We start from the raw sequence: 14,898 nt of genomic DNA, 5'->3' as shown, positions 1-14,898 counted from the left end.
AATCAGCCCTTGTAGAATGTCTTCCACTGCAGCAGGTGATCCAGTTTGATATGAGTTACTTTAGGATAGGATCAGTAAACTAGTGCTGTGGTCTGAGCCTGGCACCACTGCTTCTTGTTGCTAATATAAAGTTTTATTGGAACACACCCATGAAGGAAGAGAGAAGCAGCTGTCATCTGTGCAAATCTGAAATAACTGCTATTTGGTCTTTTATAGAAAAAATATGTAAAGCCTTCTCTAGACAATGCTTGCTTTTCTATTAAAGCACAAATGTTTCTCTAGGATAGATCAAAACATGATTCAAGGTGATTCAGCCCAAGGATTCCCAGATTTTGAGGCTTCATAGGTCAGTAAAAACAAAACCAGGGCTGGGGATGTGGCTCTGTTATGCTCGAATTCGGGACCCCCAAAGTCTACCAGAGACCCAAGATCGAGGTAAGCAGCAAAGAGGTGTTTATTGAGAGCTAGCTCGGTCCTCTGAGCACACACAGCAACTGGTTTTATACGCTCTTTGGAGAAGGCAGGGACTTCACATACATCATAGCAAATCATCACACACCGCGGGAAAATCAAATAACAACTCTAAAACATGATTAGCACATTCACTGGCGGGAACAAGTTGGGTAGGGGTGATTGGTCAGTACAAAAGGGGTATTCATTTGAACTGATTGGTTTAAGCCAAGAGGGGTGTACATGCTGAACTACATGGTTTCCCAACGTGTTATCAACTACCATAAACTACTGGGAGGGTCATCTGGCATCCCAGGTATTTCCCTGTCTCATGCTGATTGGTGGCTGCTAGGGGACTGCTATGGATCCCCACCTAGCCTAACTGAGTCAGGGACACCTGGCGCAGCAGATCTCTCCTGTTATTTGTAGATGAACAATTTAGCAGGGTGGGAATGTGCCTAGGAGTGCTCTGTGTGTCTTTCCAAGGACAAAGGCCATGTCCCTTCCTTGGACAGGTTTTGCTCTGAGATAGAGGCTGGTTTTTCAGCTCAAGCGGTAGTGCGCTCACCTGGCATGCGTGCGGCCCGGGTTCGATCCTCAGCACCACATACAAACAAAGATGTTATGTCTGCCAAAAACTAAATATATATATATATATATATATTAAATCAATCTCTCTCTCTCTCTCTCTCTCTCTCTCTCTCTCTCTCTCTCTCTCTCATAGTTCAGGACATCTGTTATTCCAGAAAAAAAAAAAAAAAAACCTTGAGGGATAGCCATAGGGTCTCCAATGCTTACTTTGTTAAATGTCAACTACTTTGAAAGAGGATATTTTATTTATTTATTCTTGCATGTATTTTGCAGTCCTGGAGATTGAACCCTGAGCTACATCTTCAGCCCTTTTTATTTTTTTACTTTGAGACAGGGTCCTGCTAAGTGGCTGAAGCTGGCCTTAAACTTGGAATCCTCCTGCATCAGCCCCCTGAGTTGCTAGGATTACAGGCTTGTGCCACCGTGCCCAGCTAAAAGGAGGATATTTGAAAGTACATGAAGGTTTTCTACTTTGTCCTTTCTCTAATTTCTCTGATTTTGTGTAGTGAAACTACACCCCTGAGCAGACAGTACTCAGCCTGGGTAGTAGGGTCCTGATCTGGCCCCACTTCAGTCACCAGCTGTCTTGGACCTGGAGCCTTGGCCTTGTTCCCAGTGTGTAGGCTGATGCCTCTGGGGGAGAGAGCAGGGTGCTGAGGGGCTGGTTATGACCAGAGTCAGTCTGCACATGTGCCTCGTCCCTCTCCAGTCATGAAGGGTTTCATTCTGCATTAAATAATATTTCCCCCCTGATTTCAAATACAAACTCCATCTCCATGCAGAGAGAGATGAAGATGTACTGATGCACAGGGGAAATAAAAAAACCTCTTTCCTAGCTGGGCAAAACGGGGCACACCTGTAATCCCAGCGACTCGGGAGGCTGAGGCAGGAGAATCCGAAGTTCAAGGTCAGACTTGTTATGGGCCAGGCTACGTGGGCAATGACCAAACAGATTACACTTTGCCCTGAGACTCCATGTCATGTAAAAACTACTTCTCCCCTGGGAAAGCCCCAGCTCTGAACCCATCAACAGTTGCTTAGCATAGCATGTTTGGCAACACAAAATGGCAATTCTTATACAATGTAAAATTGTTCTTTCTTTAGTTACTATTTTTCTTGGACAATGTACCCTATCAGAGATTGATTGTCTAGAAGTTAGTAACCATTCTCTAACTTGTACTCAACTAGGGACATTTTAACCCACTGCCCCTTCTACTTGTGATTTTAGATCTCATGGTAATTGTTTATTGTTTTGAATCATAGCAACAGCCACTTATTTTTTTTAAATATTTATTTATTTATTAGTTATTGGCGGACACAACATCTTTGTTTGTATCCCCAGCCCCGCAACAGCCACTTATGATTAACATGGTTTTAGTCTATAAAAGGTGTACTCAAACCTCAGGAGGGGGTCGAAGGGTGTAGACTTGCAGCCTGCCATTGGCCTACCAGCCGATGGATCCAGACCGCCAACTGGTGAATAAAGTTTCCACCTCCTGCTTTAAGATCAACTCAATGATTTATTGCAATCTGCCATAACAGATTCATCAATTTAGTGAGACCCTGTCTCAAAAAATAAAAAGGGCTGGGAATGTGGCTCAACGGTCGAGCACCTCTGGATTCAGTCTCCAGGACCAAAACAAACAAAAATGTTGTAATCCAATAATCCTGAAGAGGCGGGTGCAGTGGCTCATGCCTGTAATCCCAGTGTTTTGGGAGCCTGAGATGGGAGGATTGTGAGTTCAAAGCTAGCCTCAGCAACATAGTGAGGCCCTAAGCAATTTAGGAGACCCTGTCTCAAAATAAAAAACAGATTTGTGACCTCTGAATTTATGCTCATATCTTGATCAAACATTTTGCAAAAATACTTTAATAATAGTTCATCAGTTTGGGGCTAGGGATGTGGCTCAAGCGGTAGCGCACTCGCCTGGCATGGGCATGCATGCGGCCCGGGTTTGATCCTCAGCACCACATACAAACAAAGATGTTGTGTCCATCGAGAACTAGAAAATAAATATTAAAAAATTAAAAAAAATAGTTCATCAGTTTGACTAAATAAAATATATTACTTGCTTTTTAAATTATTGAAGGAGATATGTGGCGTGATTCATATATTCATAAATAAAATTTTAATTTATGCATTTTTTTTAAAAAAGGGCTGAGGATGTAGCTCAGTGGTTGAGCGCCCCTGGGTTCAGTTCCTGGTACCAACTAATCACCATCACCATCATCATCACTTTGAGGAAACAGAATGCACAGTATCTCTCCAAGCCAAAATGGAGGCTGTCACGGGGCAGGCATAACTAGTTATTAAAAGGATAACTAAATCTAAGTAACTGCATTTTTTCCCTCTAGATAATCCAAGAAAATTAGGCAAGTCTTTTTACTTTTATTTTCTGATAATCAAAATGGCCAATAAGGTAAATCTTTCAAGCACAAAATATTTCTCATGTTTATCTTTTTTTCCTCGTATCATCCCTCCCCGCTTTAAGGTTTATATGTGCCCAAAACATCCATTAAAAATCAGTCTCTATTTGTATAAATAAATAAATAAAAGGGGAAAAAAATCAAACAGTCTTTGTTTTCATTAATTGGTTTTCATTACATTTTACTATGCAAAAATTTACATAGTTTACGACTTCTTATTCAACTGCTCTGATGAGACATAAAATATAATGGTCTTTAAAAAGTGGATCTGTGCAATCTCATTATTCATGCCTCTAGCAAATCCTGAGAAGCCAGACTTAAATTGTTAAATTATTTCACATTCATGCCTGGTTCCCTAAATTAGAAGCATCTTAACATTTATATTTCAAATAAAAACCTGAGAGTGATTTTTAAACCATTGTAGCTTTCCGCATTAAAACCAATAACTCATCACTCTTTCCTGTGAAAATACCCCCTGCTTTGCAGGGTTATTCTAAGCCCCTCCAAGTAATTTATCTATCTTCTGGGGATAAAACTCAGGGGTAGGCTGTGTGCTTAGCCTGCACAAGTTTAGATTTTCATCCTCAGCACCACCAAAAAGGAAAAAAAATCCAAATTCATCTTCTCCTTTAAGAAACAAACATTTGCCGAGTGCTGTGATGTATGCCTGTAAACCCATTGATTCAGGAGGCTGATGAAAGAGGTTCACAAGTTTGAGGCCAGCCTCAGCAACTTAGCAAGGTCCTAAGGAATTTGGCAAGACCCTGTCTTGAAATAAAAAGTAAAAAGGGCTGGGGATGTGGGTCAGTGGTTAAATACCCTTGGATTCAACCCCCAGTACCAAAATAAATAAATAAATGATTGTTTTTCTCAAAATAATTCCTGGCAAACTGGGATTTTTTTTTTTTTTTTTTTTTTTTGGTGGTCCTAGGGATTGAACCCAGGGCCTTGTGCATGGGAGGCAAGCACTCTACCAACTGAACTATATCCCCAGCCCACACCTGGCAAACTTGAAGAATAAAAATGACTTCTCCCTGGTTCTTCTTTGTCTAAATATTTAACTCACATTAAATCTTTGATGTCTCATGATGTTTATTAAACTTTTCTTAAGGAAAAAAAAAAAAACAAAAACCACACACAAGCTCATTTTAACGTTTGAAAAACAAGCAACTATCATTCCTTCTCAATAATCGCTTCCTTCCTTTGAGGAGGCCCCAGGCTGCGACTTAGTGAAGTCTGGCCGGCAGCCTCTTTGCATCTGCACCCTTTCCAGCATTTCTCCTCCCCTGGGCATGCCTCCATCCCTCTGCCTTGGCCTCATGTGAGCTCCTTAGAACTTTTCTTTCACTGCATAAGGAAAATTTCCTTCCCAATCACTCCCAGGAACCCAGCTATCTTCCTTTTCTCACTTCCTCCGGAACTTTTCACGAGGGGGGCTGGTTCAGCCCTGAATTGTTTTGACCTCTGACCTCGAATCATTCCCTTTCAACCCAAGGCTACCTACTGGCCACTGTCTTCAGATGACCATGCCCCCACGACACCTCAGGCCTGTACCACGTGCTTTACGTCCAGTCATTGCCAGTCTTTACACCAACTCGGGAAAAAAATATGACTTGGGAGAGTTGTAAAGCCTCAGTTTCCTCATTTCAAATGGGAATGATAACACCAACCGGGATCTGCATTTGACATCACACAAGGGGCCTTTTTTAGATGGCCATCTTGTTTCTCTATGGCATCCCCAGCACCACCTACGATAGAGTTCAACATATAATTAGATTTCAACACAAACTTCCTAGGTCATGGCTATTTGACTACTTCTACAGTTAATTTGTGACTTATTTAATTATTTTCCTGTGTTAGTTCTAAGAAATGAAACAGATTTGTATTTAAAGTTTATCAAAAGCTGTGAATATTTACATTAAGGACCCAATGAACCCATATGTTACTTTTATTTATTTTACTTTTGTTTTGCCTTTCTTCAAGTCCTTTGTCCATTTTTATTTATTTATATATTTTAATGAAGTAGTTATGAAGAGGGAAATATTACTGAATAGCTTTGGTCATTGTAAAGAGAGGAAGAGTGTTACTTAAGCGATAACTTAATTACTGGTGTCTTTAGAGTGTTGTTTAAATAGTGGCATTTCTATGCTAGGTGTTTTTTGTTGTGGTTTTGGTTTTAATAATTCTTAGGGATGTAAGCTTAAGTTATTTTGAGTCACTGCTGCCTGTGGTGAAGGCCACTTCACTTGCAATGTCACATGCAGGTGTTTCACACTTTTGTTCGCCATCTGTGAATTGCTCATCACGAGAATTCCTGTGCACGGTGTTTGGTCACACAGGCCAAGAATTCAAACCCACCAAAGTTGTAATGGCTCAGAAAGGATGTCGAATTTCCTATAAAAGCCTCATGTAACCTCAGCTCGCTGCCCAGAACCTGGAGCGCTAGCTCACCTGGCCCACTGGTAAATAAACCTGAGTTCTCCCACCCTCTGAGTGGTGCTTGGTCACTGGCTAAATGAGATTTCCACAGCAGATAACTTTATTTACCTTTCTCCCTCCCCCTTTTTAAAAATTTTTTCTTTGTAGATATATATATATATATAACAGCAGAGTGTGTTTTGACACATTATACATAAGTTATACAGAGTATAACTTATTCTAATTAATTAATTCTAATTAATTCCATTCTTGTGGTTGTTCATGATGTGGAGTTTCACTGGTTTTGTCCCTTTTTAAATAGGGGTGTGTGTGTGTGTGTGTGTGTGTGTGTGTGTGTGTGAAAGAGAGAGAGAGAGAGAGAGAGAATATGTGTTACTGGGAATTTAACCCAGGGGCACTGTATCACACTAGTTACATCACCAACCCTTTTTATTTTTTATTTTGAGACAGGGTCTTGCTAAATTACCAAGTCTGGCCTCAAACATTTAGCCCTCCTGTTTTGGCCTCGCAAGTCTGAGATTACAGACATGTGCCACCATGCCCAGCAAGACATTATTTTTAAAAAACATCTAATGTTTGTAAAGCCAAATCCTTTGAACTCTTCTATTGAATTGCTCTGGATATTTGGATTTCTAGTCCATTTTTTTTTGTTGTTGTTGTTAAATAGACTTGTTAGAAATTTTAGCTGGGCATGGTGGTGCATGTTTTTAATCCTAGGCAGTTTGGGAGACTGAAGGACGAGGATCACAAGTTCAAAGTCAGCCTCAGCAATTTAGTGAGGCCCTAAGCAATTTAGCGAGACCCTATCTGAAAATAAAAAGTAAAAAATGGTCTGGGGATATGGCTCAGTGGTTGAGTGCCTCTGGGTTCAATCCCTGGTACCAAAAAAAAAAAAAAAAAAAAAAAAGAAGTAGAAAAAAGAAAAGCAAGAAAATACAATCTACTTTACTTTCTTGCTTTAGGAAGGTTCTGCTGGACACCCCTGAATCCTATCTTGGTGACTCGGGACTCTGCAGTGTGTCCAGGTGAGGCTTCAGAGAAGCAGGAAGCGTGCTGAGGTTCAGGAGGGGCATGGGAGTGTAGCATGTGCACTGAGCCAGGATTCTGCTCCCAGCAAGTTTCTTCTTTTTCATTCCAGATACAGTTAATGCTGTCTTGCACTTGGGGATTACTGTCAGCCAGACCCAGCTAACCAACTTTTCTTTTTTTTTGGTCTGTACTTTACAAGCTTGGATTGAGTCCTCAAGAGACAAAAAAACTTGGAAACTGACTTCAACCAAATGTTTCACCATTGGGACAAGTGAGATTTCCTTGTGCACACATCTATCTTCTCCTCCTTCTCCTCCTCCTCCTCCTTCTTCTTTTTTTTTTTTTTTTGTTTAAATATATCACCCAGATTTATATTTGTGATTCAAATGTTCTTTTTAGCCTTGGTCTTCTCACTTCTGCTGGGCTTTTAGGAAGTACAAACGCTACAACACAGCATTGGCTGGGTACCTGAAATGAGGCCACCATTTATCCAACTCACTTTCTACCCATGTGTCTCCTGAGGCCTTTAGGAGCCAAGAGATGGTCCTTCTAAGATAATGTGAGGAGATCAAGGTGCAAGGAGAAGAGACTCTGTAAGACAATACCATTTATCTTCTGTTTGATTTACACTGCAGTTGTCAGAATGACATGGTCTTGGACATTTGGAAAGTGGCTGTCCAATGTATGACTGAAGTTTGGAATAACCAAAATAAGAACCTGCTGTGGTTTGGACAAGCATCCTTCAAGGGCCCACGTGTTGAAAGATTGGTCTAAAGCCTGTGGTGCTATTGGGTGGCTGGGATCCTTAGGCTCTGGGGCCTAGTGAATGTAATCCAGGGCACTGGAAACATGCACTGGAAGGAGATGGCAGGACCTGGGCCCCTCCTCTTCCCCTCCCTTGCTTTCCTGCTGCTTGGAGGTAACGGTCTTCCACTATCATGGACTCCCACCATGTTGTGCTATCTTGCCTCAGACCAAGATAGCAACTGGACCAACCAACCATGGACAGAAACTTTCAAAACCAAGAACCCAAATAAGCCTTTTCTCTTCTTAAATTGATAATCTCAGGCATTTTATTATAGTATCACAAATCTCACTAACACAAGACCCACATGTAATAATATGTACATATACATAGTGCATCTACCAAACGAATGTAGTGTGTGCGTGTGGTACTGGGGAGAACCCAGGGCCTTGCATATGCCCGGCAAGCACTTTACCTATATCCTGAGCTCTTTTTACACTTTCATTTTGAGACCGGGTCTCACTAAATTGCCCAGGCTATCCTCCAACTTGTGATCCTCCTGCCTGAGACTCTGGAGCAGCTGGGAGTACAGGCATCGGCCAGCATGCCCAGCTCATCTATCAAAATTTGCTCTACATTAGAATCATCTGGGGATTTTTAAAACTCTAAATGCTCAGGTTGTACTTCATAGCTAGGGGTGGGAATCAGAATGTGTGGGGGTACGAGGCATCGATTTTGAAAAGATCCTTAGGCAATTCCAAATTTCAGTAAAGTTTGGGAACTGATGGAAGATAAAATTGCATGTATAAGCAATTTATAGTATATCACTTAAAAGCCTCAACTAAACTTACAGAATTTACTTCTTATAGAGATTTACAATAAAAATGCTTGAACATGGGCTGGGGTTGTGGCTCCATGGCAGAGCACTTGCCTCGCCTGTGTGAGGCACTGGTTTTGATCCTCAGCACCACATAAAAATAAATAAACGAGATGGAGATGTTGTGTCCACCTATAACTAAAAAAAAAAAAAAAAAATCAAAAAATGCTTGAACATTATCATAATAAATTATTTTTAAAAAATGTAAAACTGTCAGTGAAGTTAAAAATGATTCTGTGATCCGAACACTTGCCAAAATATTAACAATCCATTTCTGTTTAGGGGAGAGAAACATCAGGGACACTGATTCCTAGCTTCAAAAATCTTTTTTGTAAGCACAGAAGCAGACAAAAATGCTGAAGGATGAGGAGAAGAAAGAATATAAACAGAGGAAAAACTAAAATGATTATTTACTAAGAATTGCAAATGCTCATTTGCTGGGTCCACCCCAAAGTTCCATTCTCTGTCCCTGGGACTTTGCTGTCATTCACACAGACATAATGGGGAAGGGCTCAGGCTTGTAGTTTTAGCAAAAATAAACCTGAGGGTTCCTTTCCTCAGACCTCAGTGAAAACCGAGGCTCTGCTGATTTTCATGGGGGTCAGGGGGACAGAGACAGGGGCACCCCACATCTCAGCCTCGAGCCCCCCTGTCGTGACCAGTCCTGGTTGGCAGTGTCCTCCCACTGACCAGCCCTGGTTCAGCAGGTTCTGGGTCCCGGGCACCCAGGCTGCTCCTGGCTGCTGCTGGGGGAACCCTCTAGAGCAACAGGCACACCCCAGACTTGGAGGAATCGCCCTTCCCGTCCCCGGACGGCCTGTTGGGGTCATTGAGTTCCTCGAACAATCCCGTCTCTATGATTTCTTCCTGCCACGCCACGGGGACAGCGCCTGTGGAAAACCTCTGGAAGAACTGCTTGTCTTTGTCGTCGAATTCCACCCCGCGGACCTCGGAGAAGTCGTCGATCTCGTCCACGTCCTTGGCGTAAACCACCGACGGGTCGGGCACGAACGGGGGCTCCACGAGGCCGGCCTCCAGGCGCGGGAAGTTGACCGTCTGGAAGAAAGGGTGCTTCCTAGGGTCGTCCGCCTTCTCCCTGGGGGGGGGGGGGGGACAGCAGACAAGGGACTGAGACCTGGACCCACCAAGGCAGAGCCTGCGGCTGCTTCTCTCCCAATACTGAAAAGGCCACTCCGTGACCTAAAGGATGACCTTGAAAAATAACAACGTAAAATCACCCTGAACTTCACAGTAGGCACAGACAGTAGCCTTCCCATAACTGCACGGGGAGATGTGACTTTTTTTTTTTTTTAAAGAGTTGGGCACTGGGAGTGACTTTAATTGTTGGCATTTCATAGGGCACCAGGAAAATTCAAGTGGCGCTAGGAGCAGTGGCCCACCCTGTCATCTCCCCTGATCAGGGAGGCTGAGGCAGGAGGATCACAAGTTTGGGGCCAAACTTAGGGAGACCTTGTCTCAAAAAAATAAAAGGGCTCAGAGGTAGAATGCCCCCTAAGTTCAATCCCTAATACAACAAAAACTTAAAATAACAATAAGTAAAAATAAAGAGGATGGGGGGGATTGTAGCTCAGTGGTAGAGCCCTTTTGGGTTCAGTCTCCAGTACCTCAAACAAACAGAGCAAAAACAAAATAAAATAAAACCAAAAACAAAATCCCAATCCATGAGCAATTTGCAATACAGCGAATGAGGATACTTTTGGTATTTGAGACTGTAGTTATGACGATGAAACCTTCTTCTCTATGCTAGAACTGGTTCCAATGTTTGCCTTAGAACAAAAGAAAAAGTCTGTGTCGGATGGCATGACCTCTTGTATTAGCTGTGTATCACTGTGAAACAAATTGCCCCCAAATTTAGTGGCTTAAAACAACCAACATTTATTATTTCATGGTTTCTGTGAGTAAAGAATGTGGACATGGCTTAGCTGGGTGTCTCTGGCTCAAGATCTCCTGCAAGGTTGCAAGATGGCGGCCAGGGCTGTGGTCTCATGTGAAGGTCCCACTGAAGTTGGGGCATCTGCTTCCAAGGTCACCCCTGTGGTTATTGGCCAAGACTCTGTCTCTCACCACAGCTGCCTGTAACACTGCAGTTGACTGTCTCCGTGGTGGAGGGAAGGAAGGAGAGACAGAGAGACAGACGGGGGCACCCAAACAGGAGCCGTGGTCTTTGTAACCTAATCTTGGAACAGGCATCTCGACATTTCTACCATATTCTATTTGCTCAGTCTCCTCTCTTGGTGAAGGGATTAGGCAGCAGAGGGGGATCCTTGGGGACAGTCTCAGGGGCTGCCTGCCACACTTCTCTTACTTCCTCTTTAATCCAGGTTATAACAACATAAGAAGAGGACTGTTTATGGCATCGGATTCAGAATAATTTTTTTTCTTTTTCTTTTTATGTGAGTGCATTTCCTGGTCTGATTAAGTAATGATTTCCATTTGGAAGAAGACAATTTCTGTCATAAATCAACCTTAGTAGAAATTACTCACATTCATGGTTTCTCTTTTTACATTTTCCATTCCGGATATTAAAAAAAAGACTTTTTGGGAAAGAACTGAAGGCTTCTCTAGAATCTCCTCGAGACTCCTCCGCCCCTCACCCCCATCAGATCCCAAGGTCCTGCAGACTGCCCAGTGAGATGACTAGAGACAAGACGAGGGGGACCAGCATTACTCCATGAGGTGAAGCTTGTCACTGTCATTATTGCACTTTGTGGGTATACGGGGACTTTGTTTTAACACTTTTATTTTTTAACTTTTTTATTTGCTCTGCACTTATAAAGAACTATGCATGGGAGACTGCCAGAGAATAGGGGGAGTTTTTGAAGAAAAAAATTGCAATCAAATTTTATTGTGGAAAAAAGAAACTCAGTTGGATGCTTTGATGTGCAGCCATTCCTTGGGCTGCTATTCTGTGACTCTGGACCTCGCTGTATCCAGAGCCCATCGGGACTTCTGGGGTTTTCTCACGGTGTCTGCAGGGCTGCATCAGGAAGCGCTACCAGGTGTCTCTCTTCTCCCACAAGCCACCAAGCCTCCGGCAAGCAAAAGATAGGAAAATGCAGGCTTGCTATCTTCTGGAACTTATTCACCCAGTGTCTGTGTACTTACATTGTGTATAATAAGAGCCCGGAGGGAGAGTTATGGAGATAAACTGAAACTTCAAAGATAGATTTTAAAAAATCTATGTATTTGTTTTCAGGTGTGGTGGTGCATGCTTGTAATCCCAGCAACTCGGGAGGCTGAGGCAGGAGGATCTCAAATTGGAGGCCAGCTTTGGCAACTTAGTGAGGCCCTCAACAACACTATCTCAAAATAAAATAAATAAAAAGTTGTTTTATTGAGGTGTAATTTATATAGTAACATTCACCTCTTCATCTATCAGATGGATTTGAAATGTGACAGAAGGATTCAGTTAGACTTCCATCCAAGTAGATCAGGACTGAAGCCAGAACTGCATGTCTCTAAGGGAATTAAAGAGCTGGAACAGGACTAGGTGCCTCCGGGAAGGAGTCTGTACTACCTCCATGACTTCCAGCAGGCATAAACACACTGTCCTTGGGTTCACAATGGACCTTGGAATTCACTCTAAGCAGCTTTAACGTGGTTAAATGGCGAGTGTCCAGGAGCTTGGAAACCTCCAGGGTTGCAGGCCATGATGAACAGCTCTCAAATAGCATGTCCAGGGAACCAGGTCCAGGTGACCTTGATGTGTCCTTCAGGGATGACTGACCGCAGCCTTTGGACAAGTAATTAGGAAAGACAAGGGAACCACAAGCCACTCTGAGATCACCTGTACATTCTCCTCCCAACTAAATGTCCCTAGAGGCAGGACGCACACCCTGTGCCTTATGCCTTCCTGTGTCGCTGATCCAAGCTTCCTCTCCTCCCTCTGGTGTGGAGGCAGCCACGAAGCTGATCACTTTGGTCTTCTGCATTAGCAACTCTCACCCCTGCACTGTCTTTGGAAATAGCACGAAGGGGCTTTGACCCTAGACTTGCTCCCTGGCAGCTTTGTGAGGTGCTGTTAGGCTCATCACCTTGCAGGGCGCTTTGGACAAACAGAAGAGGCTGCCGAGGGAGGCAGCATTTTTTGGTAAAGTCCAAACAGGCAGGTGCAGGAAAAACTTGTTGTTGGATTGGAATATATTCCAGAGCATTAACAGAGGCTCTTGTGTGGCTGCACCCCACACAGAGATTACAATGGACTCTTAGAACCCTCAAGGGAGCAGAGATTCACTTGCCCGTACACGAGGACCACACCGTGGGATTTGGCCTGCCGACCTGCCAAGACGGGCCTGCCGGCATGGAATTCTGCGGTAAAGAAGCGCTGAAGCCACCGGCTTGCATGGTTATTTGCTCTTGTTCTGCTGCACTGATGGATCAGAACAAAACCTACAAAAAAATCTCAAGTGGTCTTCACCTTTTACTTTATCACAAAACCTCACCGTCGACTCTGTCTTGGAGACCCTGTGAAGGCCTGGGAAAGCTTTTGACTTCTTTGTCAAATTAACTCCCAGACTTGTCAAGGCAAAGAAGGAAATCCTCTTTGGGGAGGCTAAAGAAGGAGAGAGGCTTAATGTATTTTGAATGCTTGGGAAGGCAGGTGGGAGGGGTCCTGGGCCTTTCCACTGGGTAACTCTCTGTCTAGGCCTTTGCCCCGGCTGGAGAGGACAACGCTACCTAGAGCAAACATGATCTCCTTTGAATGAACCTCTTAAAAATACAAAAAGTTGGCACGAAAATGTGGGAAGCCTTTCTCTTTCACCGAACAGATGTTTCTGGCATGCCCCTTCTCTAGTGTCGTCAACAGTTTTGATAAACACTCGAGACAGCAGACTCTTTGGAGAAGGGCTTTTGCTTAACGAAGCAGCTTCCAGCAATGATCCAGTAGGTGAAGGTGGCATCTTCCGGGAAAAGCTTGCCGACATTTCATTTTATAAAACTGAAGTGGGCTCAGAAACGGGTGGTAGCCCTTCAACGAAGTCATCTGGAGAAATTGTGGGTCTCCCCACCCTCTGCCTTCTGACTTGTCCTTGCTTGTGTGCCCTCTGGGACTCCCTGACCTTGAGAGTCAGCACAGCCACTGACTACCAGTGATGGCCAGTGGTCACCATATTTGGATCACCTCTCCTTTCTGGGCACAAAGAGGATAACACCAGCCAGCTCCCTCACCCTTCCGCAGGACCTGTGGACAGGTTCCGGGGGACAGAAGTGGTGTGTGAAGCGTGTCACTTCCCAGCGGAGGCTGAAATAGCTCTATGAGTTCTCTGCTTTTTGTTCAGCCACTGGGACTGGAAGGACAACTTCCACTGGAGCTGAAGATGGAAGCAGCCTGGATCTCTGAGTCACTGCTTGGAAGAGAGACATCCTGGAGAGCAGTGGGCTATGTATGGGGCTGCGTGGGAATGAAAATCATCTTTTTCATTGGAAGCTGTTGAGACTTTGGGATTTGCTTGTTATCATAACATGGCTTATGCTTACCTAATACAACCCTGGAACCTACATAGGAAAATCAACTCAACATTTTATTTCCACATGATGTAGAATCTATCTAACTTCAAAATACTAGTAACTTTGATCATAGGTCATGCTTTAAAAGTTACTGCAAATTAGGGCTGGGGTTGTGGCTCAGCCGTAGAGCGCTTGCCTAGCATGTTCGAGGGCCTTGGGTTCAATCCTCAGCACCACATAAAAATACATGAATGGCATAAAGGTATTATGTCCAACTACAACTAAAAAAATTAATGATTTTTTAAAAAGTTACTGCGAATTAATTTTAAGAATCAAGTAATATTTCTTGTTGATAAAATTTACAAGTTTTTTTTGATTGTTCAAAATACTCATTTTTGTACAATACGGTAAAACAACTTTAAACAAGAATCAAAGATAAGGACTCTTCCCCTTTGTATTAGTATATTATATTGTTTGGCTATTTTTCAAAAGTCAGGTTGGGGCTGCGGGTATAGCTCAGTGGTAGAGCACGAACATTTGTGAGGCTCTGGGTTTCATCTCCAGCCCTGAAAAAATAAAATAAAATTCAAATACAGGTCAAAAATTAAATGCTTGCCTCTATGTTCAAATATTCTGACCAAAGGCAACCTTGTTTTAGAGACTCCACCAGCAACCACTTGGAGGAGTTAGAATTTGGCTGCTGAGTTCCCATGTGTTTTCATCACTGTGTCCAAATGCCTGACAATAACAACTTAAAGTGGAAAGGTTGACTTTGGCTGGTCACTTCCCAGTTTTCAGTCCATGGTTAGATGGCTCCTTTGCTTTGGGCCTGAGGGGTAGCTGGACATCTTGGCAAAGGGCACAGAGGAAG

At 43.2% G+C, this 14,898-nt stretch overlaps 1 protein-coding gene across 2 annotated transcripts in view; it reads right to left on the bottom strand.

The window, feature by feature from the left end:
- Grk7 (G protein-coupled receptor kinase 7) overlaps nt 1–14,898 on the bottom strand; it is a 61,328-nt gene that overhangs the window by 16,853 nt on the left and 29,577 nt on the right. The window contains 1 exon segment of one of the 2 annotated variants that reach the window (NM_001282270.1): nt 7,987–9,654. The exons of the other annotated variant lie outside the window; for it this stretch is intronic. Coding sequence (NP_001269199.1) covers nt 9,318–9,654 — 337 coding nt within the window. The 3' untranslated portion in view covers nt 7,987–9,317. 2 annotated transcript variants of the gene reach the window in all.

Source organism: Ictidomys tridecemlineatus, chromosome 3, assembly GCF_052094955.1.
Source record: "Ictidomys tridecemlineatus isolate mIctTri1 chromosome 3, mIctTri1.hap1, whole genome shotgun sequence".
Classification (NCBI taxonomy): domain Eukaryota; kingdom Metazoa; phylum Chordata; class Mammalia; order Rodentia; family Sciuridae; genus Ictidomys; species Ictidomys tridecemlineatus.
The sequence above is the reverse complement of the archived record's forward strand: the minus strand, read 5'-3'. Positions and strand labels throughout refer to the sequence as shown.